At 33.7% G+C, this 20,295-nt stretch overlaps 2 protein-coding genes across 3 annotated transcripts; both read right to left on the bottom strand.

Moving 5' to 3' along the window:
* Positions 1–421: 421 nt before the first annotated feature.
* LOC137739159 (nudix hydrolase 2-like) lies at positions 422–4,415 on the bottom strand. Of its 2 annotated transcripts, none has more exons than XM_068478670.1 (8): positions 4,056–4,415; positions 3,245–3,459; positions 2,929–2,994; positions 2,525–2,662; positions 1,926–2,003; positions 1,750–1,835; positions 1,557–1,665; positions 422–1,392 (listed from the first exon to the last, which is right to left on the bottom strand). In XM_068478670.1, the coding sequence occupies exons 1-8, from the start codon at positions 4,222–4,224 to the stop codon at positions 1,183–1,185; spliced, it is 1,071 nt and encodes a 356-aa protein (XP_068334771.1). In that variant the 5' UTR covers positions 4,225–4,415; the 3' UTR covers positions 422–1,182. The 2 variants fall into 2 exon arrangements, with proteins under 2 accessions (XP_068334771.1, XP_068334770.1); XM_068478669.1 differs by having other exon boundaries at positions 428–1,392; positions 3,245–3,468; positions 4,056–4,411.
* A 6,988-nt stretch (positions 4,416–11,403) lies between these two features.
* Positions 11,404–15,389, bottom strand: LOC137740016 (nudix hydrolase 2-like). The gene is made up of 8 exons (XM_068479802.1): positions 15,064–15,389; positions 14,266–14,489; positions 13,411–13,476; positions 13,008–13,145; positions 12,409–12,486; positions 12,233–12,318; positions 12,040–12,148; positions 11,404–11,875 (listed from the first exon to the last, which is right to left on the bottom strand). Exons 1-8 carry the CDS (start codon positions 15,224–15,226, stop codon positions 11,666–11,668), a joined length of 1,074 nt encoding a protein of 357 aa, XP_068335903.1. The 5' UTR covers positions 15,227–15,389; the 3' UTR covers positions 11,404–11,665.
* Positions 15,390–20,295: the final 4,906 nt, after the last annotated feature.

Below are 20,295 nucleotides of genomic sequence, written 5' to 3' on the forward strand. Positions count from 1 at the left end.
TGTTTTAAAACCATTGGAGGCAGGTGTTTTAGTCCCTTCCATAGCAGTTTAAAAGCTCTAATAAGCAAAAGTGTTTTCTAGAAAATCAATTTTCAACCGGCCGCATGAATGGCCTGTTAGGGGGACTGGGGAAGTGCTTATGTAGAAAGGACTACTATGTTCATATGCACTTTCCCTTCCTACAAATGCGCTTTTCTGAAATCTGTTTTATTAGAAGCACGTCAAATCAGTAATGTAAGGTGTAAACTGCAAATGAATCTGTAACAATGGCAAAAGCAAGATACAATAGAACAACTTGTATACTTTATATTGAAGCAAATAGCAAATCCATTAGCAGGTTCCTGACCTACGACAATTCGAAGAGCAATACAGCTTGCAGTGAAAAACAATCAACATATAACTGTCACTTAGCACACAAGTAATTAAGCTTATCATTGTATAAAGCAATGTAAAAAACATCGAGTATAGTTTGATTTGGTTGGTTTATTCATTAAATTGTATCGGAACTGGTTAATAACGGTTCAAGCAGTATAGTTTGGTTCGATTGGGTTTAATAAATCAAATCACTATTAGGTTGTTGCTCTAGCTTAAGTAGAAAGTCATAATTTAGAGTTTCGTCTTTCATTTCGCGTCGTCAAGTCAAAGAAACCCGGTGCCGAGGGTGGTTAACTTTGTCTGCCTGAGTTTCTTTAGAAGAAATGCTAAAAGAAAAAACTGCTGAGAAAATTTTATGCAAGGAGATTGGTAATTTTATGTAAGAATATTCTACGATATTCATATTGTGCACTATTTTTACATGGTTTCTGGTGGCTCAACCCAAATCACACTATTTTTTAGTCCTTTCTCTATATACATGTATGGCAAGTTGGACTTATTAATAAATCTGTATATGGGGTGTCCAAGATGCATGATATGATGCTTCTCTAATTTTCTTTATATTCCTGATCCATTGTTTAGTGAGCTTCAAAGGAACGGATTTTTATTTTTCGAAAAAAATTGAAAATTAATTATGGGCAGAGGTGAATCTATTAAGGGACCAGGATGATTTAGGAACCATCTGAAAGTTCGAAGAAGTGGCTATGAGGACTTCCAAGAACCACCAATGTTGATTGACACACCCCGACCTTGGTGTAGAGGTCAACGTATATATGTATATATTATCGAAGTAGAGGTCAACGTTTTCTACTGAGGATCACCGGTAGCCAGTAGGTTTTCCATATCCCGGTTGTTATAGTACAGGTAGCTTCTTTTTCCAGAGGATGTAGTTGTACCCAGCGCAGTAAAACCGACATAGTTCTTGTCTGATTTTGCCAAGCATATTTTTGCTATATAGTCAAAGAGTTTGTTTTTCTTAACAAAGGGTTGAGCTGCATAGTCCGCAGCTGGCATCCACTGAAAAAAAAAAATCCCAGAATAACACATTAGAATAGTTTTGAATCATGTTAATGATACCTTGTAACACTTGGAAGACATGGTCACATCCTCTAGCACCAAATAGTTTAAACAAGATTAACGATCATACTCTATGGGGGATTTTTTGTGCCCCGGGAAATTACCTGGGCTGCCTCAATCTCCAAGTTCTGCTCTTGGATGTCGAAGGATTTTGGGGTCAACATGCAAACAATGAACAAATCTGACTTTCGAAAGAATGACTTGTGGCTTTGCCTGTAGAGAGATGGAGAGAATATAAAGAGGGGCTTCTGTAGAATTATATACAACACTTCTTTAATCCGAAGGCAAGTTTCTTACCTAAATGCTAAAACCTCCACGAACTCAGTATCGATTCCTGTCTCTTCTTTAACCTCTCTAACAGCAGCTTCGCAGATATCCTCACCCTGTCGATGGATACAATTTTTAATCCATGATGATAACGAATTTGAAAATTATTATGAATTTGTTATAGTTGTGCTGGTGCTTTTACTCACTTCATTGACAACCCCAGTTGGCATCTTCCACACACCTGTATTGCTGAATCTGCCACTTAACTCCTGAACCACAAGCACCTACCCGAGCGAACAATTTTAGTAGGCAAAGATAGAATGCGTCAATGCAAACATAATGTCGTAGGAACAGACTTCAACATAAGAAACTTACAGAACTACTTAAAATGATATCAAAGTGAACTACAAGTGCTTTATCAGAAACATGACAGCCAATCCTATTTTCTGATTTAGAACCGTTAAATTGTCTATGCAAATACGAACGCAATATGCATCTAGCATGTATATTAAAAGAAATATTCCTTTTAAGTTTTCGATTACTATGAATATCATTACTCTATCTCTCTGGTTATCTAATCTAAAGGCTAATAACCACCACAGTAAAGTACATAAAAGGACCAATTCATGGCTTGAAAATCTCTTTTAAATAGCAGGTTTCAGAGCGAACAATGTTAGAAACTTTTCACTATTTTCTCGTTAAACAGAACCACGAAAGCAAAATGTTAAAAATTTGAACTTTCATTTTTACATGTCATATATGTTCAGAACAAAAGGGAGCCTACATTCATGTGCAGAAGGTATACCTCTCTGTTACTGTTCATGACAAAAGCTCCAATGCCCACTCTGTGCGAAGCATTTACAGGGAGTCTATCATCAGTTTCGGAAATCCAACGTACAAGCATTAAGTAATCTGATTCAGCATGGTGGTACCTAAATCCTTCCTGCACAAGTAACAAAAGAAGCCCGAGTGTTGTCGGACATCAGAGAACAAAACAGCTATACTTAATTATGCAGCCAGCCCGAGTGTTGGCGCCGGATTGTGCGATTATACTAGTACCTTTTGTCAAGAACATTGAAAAGAGAAAAGGATAGTTGATAAAAAACAATAAGACTACTAGACAAGTTACATTCCTAACAGCTTCAAATAATTAATCAAGAATATCTTTGAGGTAGTTCAGAAGAGCTAGGCCAGTAGAATCTCTTTTACCTTAACTGCGGCATCAACAAGATTTGACCGTTCGATAGGCAATTTGATCCAAACGCCCTTCTTCCCCTACAAAACACAAAGTAAACAACCTTCACATCGTCAGCATCAAGTGAAACACAAGACATTTAACGAGATCGAAGAAGGGCAGGGCCTTATTTATGTTACATAAAAGTATAAATTTATAAAATTTACTTAATAACAAAGAAATTTAACTAGAACTGGTGTTTTTGTGGTTTGAAATATAAAGTTAGGCCACATTTTTTTGCGTTGCCCTGGCCTGAAAAATCTCAAGAAAAGAAAAGCTACGAATACAAACCTTTTGCCTCCATTGCGATATGGAAGCTTGAAGCAAAGAAGCGAAAACCGCAGAATCCATAGGTTCAGTCACGTCCACAACAACTCCTCCATATAAATCCTCAACTGCAGCGAGCAACTCAACCTGTTCGACTTCATTTTCAGGCACGGCTTGTTGTGCAACGGTGGATGAACTCGTTAAAAACGGCATGGCTTGAATCAAGTGTGGAACTTTATCTTTTGAATCTGAAGAAATAAGCGAAAGTCACACATCAACATTTATTTCGACCAACGACTACAATTCCTCATAAATAAAACTCATGCGTTTCAATTGCTAGAAGACAGAGGATGACTAATAAGTAGTCGCTCCATTGTTTGACATTTCCATGTGCCTACGTTAACATGAATTTTTTTTAATTATTATTAGGATTTTTATCACAAATAGTTTTTGAATTTAAGAATCGATCAATGTAATTTAAAAATAGATGTCGCAAATCAATGTAGTTTTCCGTAACAATTATGTAAAACTTTTAATGAAAGTACCACGTTGAGTTGTGACACTAATTTTCAAAGCTACATTGATTAATTTTATTTTATGGACCATCTTAATAGAGTTGGTCAATTTCATGAATCATTTGAGATAAAACCCTTACTATTATTATGGAAGGGGAAATATTCAAAACTTTTATAGTAACGGTAAGAGTAATTTCAGACTCGGACATATGAGTAGAATTCTAATACCTCATCTACTAAAATATTACACCACTTACAAATATCTTTACATAATTTATATTGCTCGAATAAAAGAACATAAAAATAAACTTGAAGCCCACCTTTGTGAAAGCCAGTCAAGGATGGTGAGGAAGGTGAAGGAGTTCCAAAGCAAGGCCTCTTTGTTAAAGAATGATGATGGGCAACAACAGATGACGCAGAAGAACCTTTGTCTGCAGAAGAAAGATATGGCAAAAGCTTGGTGGTGGCTCTCAACGTCTGCATCAACATATATATACGTACTTAAGAATCGAAACGTGTGTCAGCTGGAGAAAGTTGATTCGTCTGTTCTCATCTGTTAATGGAAGCGAAGGATTTTATGCATTTTCGGCTTTGGCTGCGAAGAAGAAATGATGAATCTTCTTGGTTCCTTCTGTGCTGCTTCTGCCGGTTTTTGCGACTTTGAACGTGGAGTCTTTTGCAGTTTTTGGCACGGTATTTGGCAAACGTTGTCAGTTTCCAAGAGAGTAATACAACGATGAATTTGCTTGGAAACTTCGTGAATATGTTGTAAAAATAGAGAAATTTTTCCCCGTTCCGGGAACTCCACTTCATACATGACAGGTGGAGTACCGAACTAATAAGCATCTGCAACGTGGCTTTTTGTTTTTCTTCCCGCTCAAATTCGCTTTTTTATTGTTTTATTTTTTTATGTTGAAAAGTAGTTCATTTTTTATTGTTTTTATCAAAATTCATTTGAAGGGAAGTGTAATCAAACTAAGATATAAAAGGATTTTAAAAATAATATATTTGATAGGATTTAAGAAGATTAAAAGCTCTTACAAAATTCATATGGATTTTAAAGAATTTGAATGAATTGTGGTGGATTGTGATGGAAGGATTTGAAATCCTACGGGTGGGGTTGGATTCCTTTTAATTTTGGTTATATATATTTTTTGATCTTAAATCCTACAAAATCCATAACTTATTGAAATCCTTCAAAATCTTAATTATTTTAATACACTTAAATTTGGATAGATTTTAAAATCCTTTAAAATCTTTTAATTAACTACACCTATATTTGAATTGATTCTAAAATCCTTTAAAATCTTTTAATTGACTACACTTAAATTTGAATGGATTCTAAAATTCTTTAAAATCTTTTAACTGCACTGCACTAGAATTTTAATTAAAATTCTCTCAAATCCGAGTTTGACTACACCCTAAAATTTTTGGAACTCATCTTCTTCGTATGCAACCTTCTTCATAGTCTGATTTGAACTTAATTACTCCACAACCTTCTTCACATTTAATTCCCAATCCCGTCGGTTGTGCACTCTCAAAATCCCTCAACATCGCCATCTTCAGAGTCTCCATCGCCAAATCAACGGCGAGATCTTGTCGTCCATAAAATTCCCACCCTCCTCACCAGCCTAAAATCGACGGCACCGCATCGTCTCCATTTTGCTCGCCGGCTCTCTGTCAAGTCCTCGGTCATGTTGTCCGCCATGTGCAACACCAACAAGGGCTTAAACCCAGCAAAGAAAAAGGGTTTAGTATGTTTAGGAGTTGGGTGAATCTGCGAAGAAGATGAAAGCGGTGAATCTACAAATCTACCAAAGAAGAAGATGAACAGACTAAAAAATGAATGGCGTCCATAGACTTCATCTCGAACAAAACAAAATTAAAAAAGTAAGAGATTTAATAGAAAACAGATTTGCCACATGTCAGATATTTATTGGTGGTACACCAGATGTCTAATGCATCGGGCATCCTGAAAAATTTCTTGTAAAAATACAATTGGTGAAACAATTGGCATTCAATGTAAAATCTTTAATTAATTAGTATAAAATAAAACAATATTCTACACTAAGGGTGTCATCAATTTATATTTTGGAGGATTTTAATGAAGTTTTTTAAGTAACAGATTTCAAAGAATTTTAATAGATTCTACGACAGATATATGTGAATTACTATTTTAGATTTGTATGGATATCAGGATATGTTTCATGAATTTCTTAGGAATTAATTATTAGTTGACTTCTATAATATAAAATAAAGAAATGAGCATAAACGATTATATATATTAATATGGAAATCTAAACCAATCAAATATGTATTTCCCTTTGTCGTTTAAATTGTGATTTAACTAACCAAAACAAAGATCAGTGACTCAGTAACAATTCGGTTGCAAGAGTTACCTTATATCGTTCTAGGCATCTCAACAAATGTAAGATAGATGGTTGCAACGACATATCTTAAAGATAATACAAATATATAATTGTATCCTTCCATAGTAACTGGTCTTCAATTTAAAAGACAATTAATAGGTTGCCGACTTATAATTATAAACTCTGGTTTCATAAATAATAGTAAAAAAACCTAGATTGTTCCAGCCGATCATATACAATAAGCCGTAACCTAATTCTTCTTTCCCATTATTCTTACCAGCTAAAAGCACACATCACAATTAAACCAATTATCAATTTTAAACAGCTAAAAACACAGCAATTTGTATTCATGAAAGCATGCTAATCATATAACCAAATTCATAAAATACCCAAATACCAATCAAGCCATGAAATTTTTAACAGTAATGTTAGGGAAACTAAATTTATAGATAAAATTTAGGAAACCAAGGGGAGTGTAGTCACACTCGGATTTCAGAGGATTTTAAAGGACTTTAAAATCCTGATGTAGTCAATTAAAGGATTTTAAATGATTTTAAAATCCATTCAAATCTAGGTGTAGTCAATTAAAAGGTTTTAAAGTATTTTAAAATTCATCTAAATCTAAGTGTATTCAAAAAATTAAGATTTTGGAGGATTTCAATAAGTTGTGGATTTTATGGGATTTGAGAGTTAAAAGTATATATAACCAAGAGTAAAAAGAATTCAACCCCACCCCCTAGGATTTCAAATCCTTCCATCACAATCCACCACAATTCATTCAAATTCTTTAAAATCCATATGAATTTTGTAGGAATCTCCAATCCTCTTAAATCCTATCAAATCTATCACGTTTAAAATCTTTTAAAATCCTATTAAATCTTAGTTTGACTATACCCCTTTAATTGAAATGAAAGTTGATACTTGATTTATTACTGAAGTGTTGATAAACGTATTTCTTTTTATTGGTGACACATCATTTAGTTTGCAAATTTTTGTTTAACTTGACACCAGAATTAATCTATATACACACGCATACCAAATTAAACCATGCTCTGCAAATGGTTTATCTATATACACACACCACAAGTAAACCATGCTCTGCAAATAGTTAATCTATATACAAATACCAATTCAACCATGAATTTTTTATATCAAAGCCATGATCTAATTTGGTAGCCAAATAAAGCAGAAACTCAATACCACCGCTCAAGGTCTGTGAGCTATTTCAGGCAAACCAATTCAACCATGACCTTTATTATATCTTGAACTTTCTTGGCAAAACCCCAACATCCCATATACTCCAATCCCTCCTATTCCCTCCATTTCCCAACAATTTCCTACACTTTCTAGGCAACCGAACGGAGTTAACACCCAACTAAACAAAAAAAAAAACGACAACAAACGTAGAGAAGTAATATACACATAGCAGAATTAGGGTTGCGGGGGTTGAATTAGTGGTGGGTTTTTGGATTGGGTGGATATTTGAGAAATAAAGGAGCTTTATATGTCGTCGTCTTCATTTTTTGAGAGATGGTTCTTTTTCCTCTCTAGAGAGAGTTTTTTGGTCTAGAAATGAAATCCTAGAGGTGGAGGTTGGATTGTTTAGGTGCTTGGTACTTATACCACCCCACTCTCAAATCCATCAAAATCTCTCATTCATAAAAATCCTGGCAAACTTTTAGTATTCTCACCACACCTAGACATTTGCGGACTTCTTTAAAATCCCAATCGACAACTCCTGAATTTTGCTATATATTTAAAATCCTCTTAAATCTTAATTTGGGAAGGTACAACCTACATCAAGTGTCTTTACAAGTATTTCTCCATTTTAACACAAGTTCTCTCTTTAATTTGTAATTGTCATTTCAACAAAACACTTAAGCAATTTATCTTTCTCTTTCCAATTTATATATTCTTATTGAATTCTCTACATAAGTATAGTCATTATCATATAAGGCAAAGAAAGAACCTAAATTGAGTCATTTTCACTCAATGCCACAACCTTTTAGTTAGAAGTTAAATATCACAATCTCTATAACTCAAATATCATCTACTGGTGGTAACTAGTAGTAAAACGCTTTCAATCTCCAATTTCATGTTCAAGTAAATCTCAACCTACTCTCAAGAACCATGACAAATTTAGGGAGCGAAAAACTTGCAAACCAATCATTCTTCTAAAAGCTAGTTAAAAGTTGATTAAAGCTTAAAAAAATCTCAATCTCTGCTAAAAGTTGGTTAAACATTTATACTTTATTATTAAATGAATTCACTTTATGATGACCTACTTAAGACAGAAAAGTATGTCACATTATTATTATTATTATTATTATTTTAAGAACCATCTTATGTCAAAGCCAAGGTAGTCGATCTTTTTTAGTATCAGAAAGACTCACACAAATATTTTAATCTTCCTAAGCACCGTCGTATGAGTCATCAACGTCAGAAATCAAACTCAGAATAAAATGAGTTCTTATTGCGTTTCCCTACTCATTCCACATGATAGTGTAATATTTGCCTTATCGAGATTATCTGATAATTTGGTGCTGAAAACTTCATTGTAAATTCATTGCATCTTGCAACAAGGAAACACGAGAACATGCAAATGGTATGAGGGATAAATTACTCATTCAAATCTCACTCAATATTTGTGTCATGGTTTAAACATGTTTTGACAAGTTTCATGCATGGTCAGAGGTTGGCAAGGGGCAATGTCACACGAAAAAATAAAAATGCATAATCGATATAGGGTATATTTTTTGGTGTGGTTTTGTGTTTGATTTGGTTTGGTTTATTCTTTAAATTGTATCGGAACCGGTTAATAAAAGTTTAAGCAGTATAGTTTGGTTCGATTGGGTTTAATAAATCAAATCACTATTACGTTGTTGCTCTAGCTTAAGTAGAAAATCATAATTTAGAGTTCCGTCTTTCATTTCGCGTCGTCAAGTCAAAAAAACCCGGTGCCGAGGGTGGGTAACTTTGTCTGCCTAAGTTTCTTTAGAAGAATGCTAAAAGAAAAAACTGCTGAGAAATTTTTATGCAAGGAGATTGGTAATATTCATATTGTGCGCTATTTTTATATGGTTTCTGGTGGCGCAACCCAAATCACACTATTTTTAAGTCCTTTCTCTATATACATGTATGGCAAGTTGGACTTATTAATAAATCTGTATATGGGGTGCCCAAGATGCATGATATGATACTTTATATTCCTGATTCATTGTTTAGAGAGCTTCAAAGGAAATGATTTTTATTTTTTGAAAAAAATTGAAAATTAATTATGGGCAGAGGTGAATCTATTAAGGGACCAGGGTGATTTTGGAACCATCCGAAAGCTCGAAGAAGTGGCTATGAGGACCTCCAAGAACCACCAATGTGCTGATTGCAGTGCACCTTCTACAAAACAGAAGGAGAAGGACGATGACTTTTTTTTTTTAAATAACTTGGCCAAAACAACATTGTTTTGAGCATTTACTAGCAGCACCATTTTTAATTCAAAAGTTTAAAGCATTTGAAGAAATAAAAGCCAAGTGACTTTTGAGTAATGGTAGACAACGTTGCACCAATACCAACCCAATCCCAATTCCCACGTGATAGAGCATTTTGTAGCAACACCATTTCCATTTTTGATTCAAAATTCAAAGCATTTAGGAAAGAAAAATGTTGAAAGCATTTTAAAAACAAATGTTAAAAGTACCACATAAACATACAACAGTAAAAAATAATAGCAAACTCTTCTAACTAAACTTTTAGTTTCTTACGTGGCATTAAGCCAATTGAAGGCAAAACCTTTTGCTATCAAATTTGACAGCATGTGTCAATTTGTTTAATGAATTTTTAATGGATGTGAGGCAATATATAATTTTTGAATAAAGACAACATGTATTTCATTAAAGCCATGAAAAGGCTAGACAGTACAAGAGTAAGAGGCATTATCTCTCAATTTTAACCCAATTGGAGCAATATGATCTTTCAACTAAAAGTTCATAATCATTGGTCTCTTAACTCATTAAAACGTGCAGCTATTGTCATTTTCATCAATTCCATCAGAATTCTGTCAAAATAAGTCATGTTGGAATGATCATCGTTACAGTTGGGTTAAAGTCGAGGGATCATTGCTCTAAGTGGGTTAAAGTTGAGAGACAATTTCTCCAATTGTGTTAAAGTTGAAGGACCATTTCTCCAATTGGGGTTAAAGTTAGGGGACCATTCCTATAATTTTTCTCATTTGATTTTCCATATTTGCTTCTTGATTCAGCCTCACATTCGTGGCACATGACTTACTTTGACAGAAATTCTAACAGAGTTGACGAAAAGAACAATAACAAATTAACAAATATAGATCTGTATGACTTAATTTCTAGCATAAAAAATATTATATTTCCAAAATTAAAAGGATAGGGACCAAATTGAAAAATAGTTTCCAATTAGAGGACCAAAAATGTGATTTGACCTTGAGATCAAGGGCATGCCGTTCCCATATTATATTTGAAATGGATTTGGATGAAATATCATTTTTGTTGTGGAAAAAAAAATCAATTAATCAAATTGCCTCTTATATTTAAATATTTTGTGAAATCAAGTTTAACCTCACCTGGAAGGACTTGTCATTTTCTTTTAATATTTCTATGGGATTTTTATTTGTTATTTTTTTTGGGAATTGTTATTGGCATTCCAAAAATCTCATTCTACACTCCAAACTTTTTATATTTGGAAAGAAAAATACACTTATGAAGAGTGTAGAATGAGATTTTTGGAGTGCCAATAACACTTTCCATTTTTTTATGACATCAATTTGTTTTATTATATAAAAAAAGAGAACAATACCCTAAAAAATATTTAATAACTCAAGATTCTCTGCATGTCAAGGGCATGAGGTAGCATGTTTTAAAACCATTGGAGACAGGTGTTTTAGTCCCTTTCACAGCAGGTTAAAAGCTCTAATAAGCAAAAGTGCTTTCTAGAAAAACAATTTTCAACTGGCCGCATGAATGGCCTGTTAGGGGGACTGGGGAAGTGCTTATGTAGAAAGAACTACTATGATCATATGCATTTCCCCTTCCTACAAAAGCGCTTTTCTGAAATCTGTTTTCTTAGAAGCACGTCGAATCAGTAATGTAAGGTGTAAACTGCAAATGAATCTGTAACGATGGCAAAAGCAAGATACAATAGAACAACTTATATATTTTATTATATTGAAGCAAATTGCAAATCCATTAGCAGGTTCCTGACCTACGACAATTCGAAGAGCAATACAGCTTGCAGTAAAAAACAATCAACATATAAATCGAATATGTGACTTAGCACACAAGTAATTGAGCTTATCATTGTATAAAGCAATGTAAAAAACATCGATCTATACAGGAACCATTATTTAGATAGCTAGGAATCTATACTAACTGTTGTTGCAACTACATATATACACACACACTACTGGTGATCTGCAGTAGAAACGTTGACCTCGTCCAATAACATATATGGAGCAGAGGTACCATTTCTATTGCAGATCACCGGTAGTACACACATATATATGTATCTATTATCGAAGTAGAGGTCAATGTTTTCTACTGAGGATCACCGGTGGCCAGTAGGTTTTCCATATCCCGGTTGTTATAGTACAGGTAGCTTCTTTTTCCAGAGGATGTAGTTGTACCCAGCGCAGTAAAGCCGACATAGTTCTTGTCTGATTTTGCCAAGCATATTTTTGCTATATAGTCAAAGAGTTTGTTTTTCTTAACAAAGGGTTGAGCTGCATAGTCCGCAACTGGCATCCACTGAAAAAAAATTCCCAGAATAACACATTAGAATAGTTTTGAATCATGTTAATGATACCTTGTAACAATTGGAAGACATGGTCACATCCTCTACCACCAAATAGTTTAAACAAGATTAACGATTATACTCTATGGGGGATTTTTTTTGTGTCCCGGGAAATTACCTGGGCTGCCTCAATCTCCAAGTTCTGCTCTTGGATGTCAAAGGATTTTGGGGTCAACATGCAAACAATGAACAAATCTGACTTTCGAAAGAATGACTTGTGGCTTTGCCTGTAGAGAGATGGAGAGAATATGAAGAGGGGCTTCTGTAGAATTATATACAACACTTATTCAATCCGAAGGCAAGTTTCTTACCTAAAAGCTAAAACCTCCACAAACTCCGTATCAATTCCTGTCTCTTCTTTAACCTCTCTAACAGCAGCATCGCAGATATCCTCACCCTGTCGATGGATAAAATTTTTAATCCATGATGATAACGTATTTGAAAATTATTATGATTTTGCTATAGTTGTGCTGGTGTTTTTACTCACTTCATTGACAACCCCAGTTGGCATCTTCCACACATCTGTATTGCTGAATCTGCCACTTAACTCCTGAACCACAAGCACCTACCCGAGCGAACAATTTTAGTAGGCAAAGATAGAATGCGGCAAAGCAAACTTAATGTCGTAGGAACAGACTTCAACATAAGAAACTTACAGAACTACTTAAAATGATGTCAAAGTGAACTACAAATGCTTTACCAGAAACAGGACAGCCTATCCTATTTTCTGATTTAGAACTGTTAAATTGTCTACGCAAATACGAACGCAATATGCATCTAGCATGTATATTAAAAGAAATATTCCTTTTAAGTTTTCGATTACTATGAATATCATTACTCTATCTCTCTGGTTATCTAATCTAAAAGCTAATAACCACCACAGAAAAGTACATAAAAGGACCAATTCATGGCTTGAAAATCTCTTTTAAATAGCAGGTTTCAGAGCGAACAATGTCAGAAACTTTTTACTATTTTCTCATTAAACAGAACCACGAAAGCAAAATGTTAAAAATTTGAACTTTCATTTTTACATGTCATATATGTTCAGAACAAAAGGGAGACTAGATTCATGTGCAGAAGGTATACCTCCTTCTTACTGTTCATGACAAAAGCGCCAATGCCCACTCTATGCGAAGCATTTGCAGGAAGAGTATCATCAGTTTCGGAAATCCAACGTACAAGCATTAAGTAATCTGATTCAGCATGGTGGTACCTAAAGCCTTCCTGCACAAGTAACAAAAGAAGCCCGAGTGTTGTCGGACATCAGAGAACAAAACAGCTATACTTAATTATGCAGCCAGCCCGAGTGTTGGTGCCGGATTGTGCGATTATACTAATACCTTTTGTCAAGAACATTGAAAAGAGAAAAGGATGGTTGATAAAAACAATAAGACTACTAGACAAGTTACATTCCTAACAGCTCCAAATAATTAATCAAGAATATCTTTGAGGTAATTCAGAAGAGTTAGGCCAATAGAATCTCTTGTACCTTAACTGCGGCATCAACAAGATTTGACCGTTCGATAGGCAATTTGATCCAAAAGCCCTTCTTCCCCTACAAAACACAGAGTAAACAACCTTCACATCGTCAGCATCAAGGGTAACACAAGACATTTAACGAGATCGAAGAAGGGCAGGGCCTTATTTATGTTTTCATAAAAGTATAAATTTATAAAATTTAGTTAATAACAAAGAAATTTAACTAAAACTGGTGTTTTTGTTGTTTGAAATTAATGAGGAGGTTTGCTTATTTAATTTCCAATTTTTACAAATTTCTTTTCATAAGAGTATAAATTTATAAAATTTGGCTAAATGATTAAGAAGTTTAATGAGAAGCAATGTTTTTTGTTGTTTAAAATTAACCAAATGTCTTGAGTTCAAAATGCTATGTGCATGTTTATTAATTTCAATTTTCAAAAATTTCTGTTTGATTGTTAATTTCTTTTTAAATACTAGTTAGTAACTATGTGGGTTGCGGTTTTTAAACATTCATTCCAATTCAACTCTAACCTTTAACAAAGGTTGTGTAAACCAAATTTGCAAATCATATGATATGTCATCAAAATGTTTAAAAGTTCTGATAGAAGAAGAACAAAACTCATCATCTATCTACTTGCAAGCCCCGAGTTTTTTTGGTTTCCTTCTGTCGATACAAAGTAAATTAGTTTTTCCATGTTTCTAAATTATTTTGAATTTGGAGTATTTTTCTAAGTATAATTTTATCGAAGTTTTATGTGTAAAAATAATTAATTTTTTTATATAAAGTTAGGCCACATTTTTTTGCGGTATGAAAAATCTTAGGACCGGTCCTGAAGAAAAGAAAAGAAAAGCAACGAATACAAACCTTTTGCCTCCATTGCGATATGGAAGCTTGGAGCAAAGAGGCGAAAACCGCAGAATCCATAGGTTCGGTCACGTCCACAACAACTCCTCCATATAAATCCTCAACTGCAGCGAGCAACTCAACCTGTTCGACTTCATTTTCAGGCACGGCTTGTTGTGCAACGGAGGATGAATTCGTTGAAACCGGCATGGCTTGAATCAAGTGTGGAACTTTATCTTTTGAATCTGAAGAAATAAGCGAAGGTCACACATCAACATTTATTTCGACCAACCACTACAAAAAAAAAAAAAAAAAAAAAAAAAACAAACTCATGCGTTTCAAATGACGAATAAGTAGGCACTCCAATATTTGAAATTTCCATGTGCCTACGTTAACATGAATTTTTTTAATTATTATTAGGATTTTATCTCAAATAGTATTAAAATTGAGAATCGATCATTGTAATCTGAAAATGGGTGTTGCAAATCAATACATTTCTTCCATAACAATTCTTTAAAACTTTTAATGAAAGTACCACATTGAATTGTGACACTTATTTTCAGGGCTACATGAATCGATTTTTAATTTTATGGACAATGTGAGTCAATTTCATAGATCATTTGGGATAAAACCCTTACTATTATTAAGGAGGGGAAATATCCGAAACTATTACGGTAACGGTAGGAGCAGTTTCAAACTGAGATGTACGAGTAGAATTTCAGTGAAAACTACATCTACTAAAATATTAGACCATATAATACGTTTACATAATTTAATATTGCTCGAATAAAATAATATAAAGATAAATCTGAAGCCCACCTTTGTGAAAGCCAGGCAAGGATGGTGAGGAAGGTGAAAGAGCTCCAAAGCAAGGCCTCTTTGTTAAAAAATGATGATGGGCGACAACAGAAGACGCAGAAGAACCTTTGTCTGCAGAAGAAAGATCTGGCAAAAGCTTGGTGGTGGCTCTCAACATCTGCATCAATATATATACACACACGCACGCACGCTTACTTAAGAATCAAAACGCGTGTCAGTTGGAGAAAGTTGATTCGTCTGTTCTAACGGTTAGAACAGATTTTATGCTTTTTCTGCGAAGAAGAAATGATGAATTTTCTAGGTTCCTTCTGGTGCTGCCTCTGCTGGGTTTTTGCGTCTTTGAACGCGTAGCCTATTGCAGTTTTGGCACGGTATTTGGTCAACGTTGCCAATTTCGAAGAGAGTAAAATAATAATGGTCGGTCAGATTAGTAACACATGGCAAAGAGGCTGCATCTGCTCATTGTTTCTTCAAACTTGCGTGAATACGTTGTAAAAATACAATTGGTGAAACAGTGGGCATTCAAAATGAAAATCTTTATTAATTAGTATAAAATAAAACGATATTCTACATTAAAGGTATCGTCAATTTGTATTTCAGATCATTGTAATGAATTTTTTTATGTGACTTATTTCAAAAAAAAATTAATAGATTTTACAATCTTATATGGATTTTGATTGATTTATGTGAATTTCTATTAGACCATCTTCAACCCTTAGAGTAAAATCTGAAATTTTTTAACCTAGAAACAATTTTTCTATTCTGGCTTAAATTTGTTAGCCCTTATTAAAGAATAAATTTACGCTAAAATTTTTAAGTAATTTTTTTTTAAAAAAAAATTATGTACACTATCCTAATATAATTTTATGAACATTTTAACCTAAAAATATTTAGATTTCGATAAATATTAAAAAAAATCACTAAATTTTGGTGAATTTTGAGTTAAATAAATTATTTTCGCAGTTATATTTAAATTTGGGATGTTAGATCTTTTTTATGCCGTTGGATTTGATCATATTAAATATCAGCCGTTGGATTCAATGAAATTATATATATATAACAAACAAAACAAATATAAATTTGGACAGTTGGTCCATTTGAATTGTGGCCGTTGTATCAGAAAAAAGAGCCGTTTGGCTCATTGTTACGGTCGACAAGAGGAGGACACACCCACGTGAGTGACTGAGTGGGGTCTGGCTGGTGTTGGGCTGGCGTGTTTGGCACGTCTAAGAGTGATTTTTGAGCGTTTGATCAGGTTCACATGTGGGCTCTACCACTAATTTTGGGGGGAATGTGAGTTTTGTTTAAGTTTTAACACTTAACCCAATTTAGAAAAAGGGTTGGAGAGAAATTTTGTGGGTTGGGGGGGGGGGGGGGGGGGAATAGAAAGGGAAATTTAAGACCTACTCCAAGGGTTGGAGTTGGTCTTATAGATTTGTATGGATATGTTTCATGAATTTCTTAGAAATTAATTATTAGTTGACTCCTATAATATAAAATGAAGAAATGAGGATAAACGTTTTTATATATTGATATACAAATATAAACCAATCAAATAGGCGTCTCCCCTTGTCGTTTGAATTGTGATTTAACTAACCAAAACAAAGCTCAGTGACTCAGTAACAATTCGGTTGCAAGAGTTACCTTATATCATTCTAGGCATCTCAACAAAAGTAAGACAGATGGTTTCAACGATATATCTTAAAGATAATATAAGTATATAACTGTATCCTTCTATAGTAACTACTATTCGATTTAAAAGACGTTCAATAGGTTGTTGACTTGTAATTATAAACTCTAGTTGCATAAATAATAGTAAAAAAAAGCGCAATTGCTCCAGCCGACCATATACAATAAGCCCTAGCCTAATTCTTCTTTCCCATTATTCTTACCAGCTAAAAACACGTACCACAATTAACCAATTATCAATTTTAAACAGCTAAAAACACAGCAGTTTGTATTCATGAAATCATGCTAATCATATAAGCAAATTCATAAAATACCCAAATACTAATCAAGCCATGAATTTTTTAACGGTCATACTAAGGAGACTAAATTTATAGATGAAATTTAGGAAATTAAATGACATGAAAGTTGACGCTTAATTTATTACTTAAATGTTGATAAACGTGTTTATTCTTACTAGTGACTCATCATTTAGTTTACAAATTTTGTCTAACCTGACACCATAATTAATCTATATACACACACATACCAAATTAAACCATGCTCTACACATGGTATATCTATATACACATACCACAATTAAACCATGCTCTGCAAATGGTTAATCTATATACAAATACCAATTCAACATGGATTTGTTATATCAAAACCATGATCTAATTTGGTAGCCAAATAAAGCAGAAACTCAGTACCACCGCTCAAGGTCTATGAGTTATTTCAGGCAAACCAATTCAACCATGACCTTTATTATATCTTGAACTTTCTTGGCAAAACCCCAATATCCCATACTCCAATCGCTCCTATCCTCTCCATTTTCCAACAATTTCCTACATTTTCTAGGCAACCAAACGAAGTTAACACCCAACTAAACAAAAAAAACGACAACAAAGGTAGAGAAGTAATATACATAGCAGAATTAGGGTTGTGGGGGTTGAATTTGTGGTGGGTTTTTGGATTGGGTGGATATTTGAGAAATAAAGGAGCTTTGTATGTTGTCATCTTCATGTTTTGAGAGATGGTTCTTCTTCCTCGCCAGAGAAAGTGTTTTGGTCTTGAAATGAAATCCTAGGGTGGAGGTTGGATTGTTTAGGTGCTTGGTATTTATACCACCCACTCTCAAATCCATCAAAATTCCTCACTTATTAAAATCCTAATCGACTACTTCCGAATTTTGCTATATTTTTTAAAATCCTTTTAAATCCTAATTTGATTATACTATAATTTCAAAGTCTTTTAAAATTTTAATACATCCAGATTTTAAAGTATTTTAAAATCATATCAAATTATAATTTGACTACTCCCTCATAATATACATTAAGAAGATGACGGATTTTTAAATTCAGAATGCAGTAGATTAAATAAAATGACCTTACTTACTAAGGCAATCCACTATTTGTGTTTGTGCCTAAAAATTGCCAAAATTTCATTTGCTTGGGTCTAACGCCAAAATTATGGCACTTTGGGAGATTTTTGTGCAATTAAGCTAAAGTTGAATCAAAATATTTTGGAAGGGCTCCAAGTGGACGCGTTGGGCTTCAAAGGAATGGATTGAGCAGTGATAAAAAAGCAAGTGCCTACTTTTATATCATTTCGGAGGATCTGGTGGGGTACAGTCTGCATCAAGTGTCTTTACAGGTATTCCTCCATTTTAATACAAGTTCTCTTTTTAAATTGTTATTGTCATTTCAACACTAAGCACCTAAACAATTTATCTTTCGCTTTCCAATTTATATATTCTGATTGAACTCTATATAAGTAGAGTTGTAATCATATAAGGCAAAGAAAGAACCTAAATTGAGTTATTTTCACCTTGTAATTTTTTACACAATCAGTTAACACGATATATAAATAACATAAAAATAACGGATTTCGGGTAACACGATAACTAATCGGGTTCACACGATAATAACCCCTTAATAACGGGTCCTTAACAAGTTTACACGAGAGTGACACGCGAGTAACCTGTTTCGGCACAATAAGAAAAAAGTTATTTTGATGATTTTAATTTTTTAAACTACTAAAAAAACTTACTATAAAATACAATAGATATAACGAATATGTATATATTGTTTATTAATTATTATTCTATATAAATTTTAAATTTTAAGTTTTATTTATTTGTTTTTATAGTATATTATAGGCAAGGATTGAGATTAAAAATCATAAAACACATTAAAAATAAAAATATCAAGTAATTTAAAAATACCAAACACATTAAAAAAATTATAATAATTAATTTACATGTGCGAAAAATATGAAAAAAAAAAATGCAAACGCTCGTAGTCGCATCCTCTACGCTTTGAAAATGGGTATATGATCGTTTGAATTTTTAAAACCGTACAAACTCTCATAAATAGTATTTTTAAAGGAGTTCAAAATAAACAAAATTCATAATCACTAATATATGATCGTTTGTATCCTCAATGCTTTACATGGTCGTTTAGATTTTTAAAACCCTCCATGTAACATTCCACATCGCTCAGGGGAGTGATCCTTATATGTATATTCTCATCCCTACCTAGCACGAGGCCTTTTGGGAGCTCACTGGCTTCGGGTTCCGTGGGAACTCCGAAGTTAAGCGAGTAGCGCGCGAGAGTATTCCCAGGATGGGTGACCCATTGGGAAGTTCTCATGTGAGTTCCCAGAAACAAAACCGTGAGGGCGTGGTCGGGGCCCAAAGCGGACAATATCGTGCTACAATGGTGGAGTGGGCCCAGGAAGTGATCCGCCCTGGGGCGGAATGTGACACTCCAAATCTCACAAACAGTGTTTTTTATTTGAGTGAAAAATTAATAAAAATTATTGTAGAAGTGTGAAAAATATAATTACTTGTAATGAAAAGTTTTACAACTTTCATGAAGGGGTCAACTTCAAAATTTAGTATGTAATACTAGTTTAGTATTATATTTTACATTTTTTTGGGTCAAATTATGTTTTTCATTTTCATTTTTATTGATTTAAAATATATTTTTCTTAACGGGTAACGAGTCGGGTCATATTATCTGATGATCTTACCGGGTTGATTTCAGGTCGGGTCATATTTCCCGTTTACTTTAACGAGTATTACACAACACGACATGTTAAGCTATCAGGTATGACATAAACATGAGAAACACGACACGAATGTCAGGTCAAATTTCACTTAATGGCACAATCTTTTAATTATAAGTTAAATAGTGCAATCTCTATCACTTAAATACCATCTACTAACGGTAATTAGTAGTGGCACACTCTCAATTTTCAATTTCACGTTCAAGTAAATCCCGGCCTACTCCCAAGACCCTTGACAAATTTAGGGAGTGAAAAACTTGCAAGCCAATCATTCTTCTAAAAGCTGGTTAAAAGTTGGTTAAAACTTCAAAGAATCTCAATCTCTTCTTATATAAATTCACTTTATGAAAACCTACTTAAGGCGTAAAGTATGACACATTACTTTTTATTTTTAAAAGGATCACCTGATGTTAAAGTTGAGTTTACTTTTTTAGGTACCAAAAAGACTTACACAAACATTTTAATTTTTTTCAAGCATCGTCGTATAAGTCACTA

Source organism: Pyrus communis, chromosome 7, assembly GCF_963583255.1.
Source record: "Pyrus communis chromosome 7, drPyrComm1.1, whole genome shotgun sequence".
NCBI lineage: Eukaryota > Viridiplantae > Streptophyta > Magnoliopsida > Rosales > Rosaceae > Pyrus > Pyrus communis.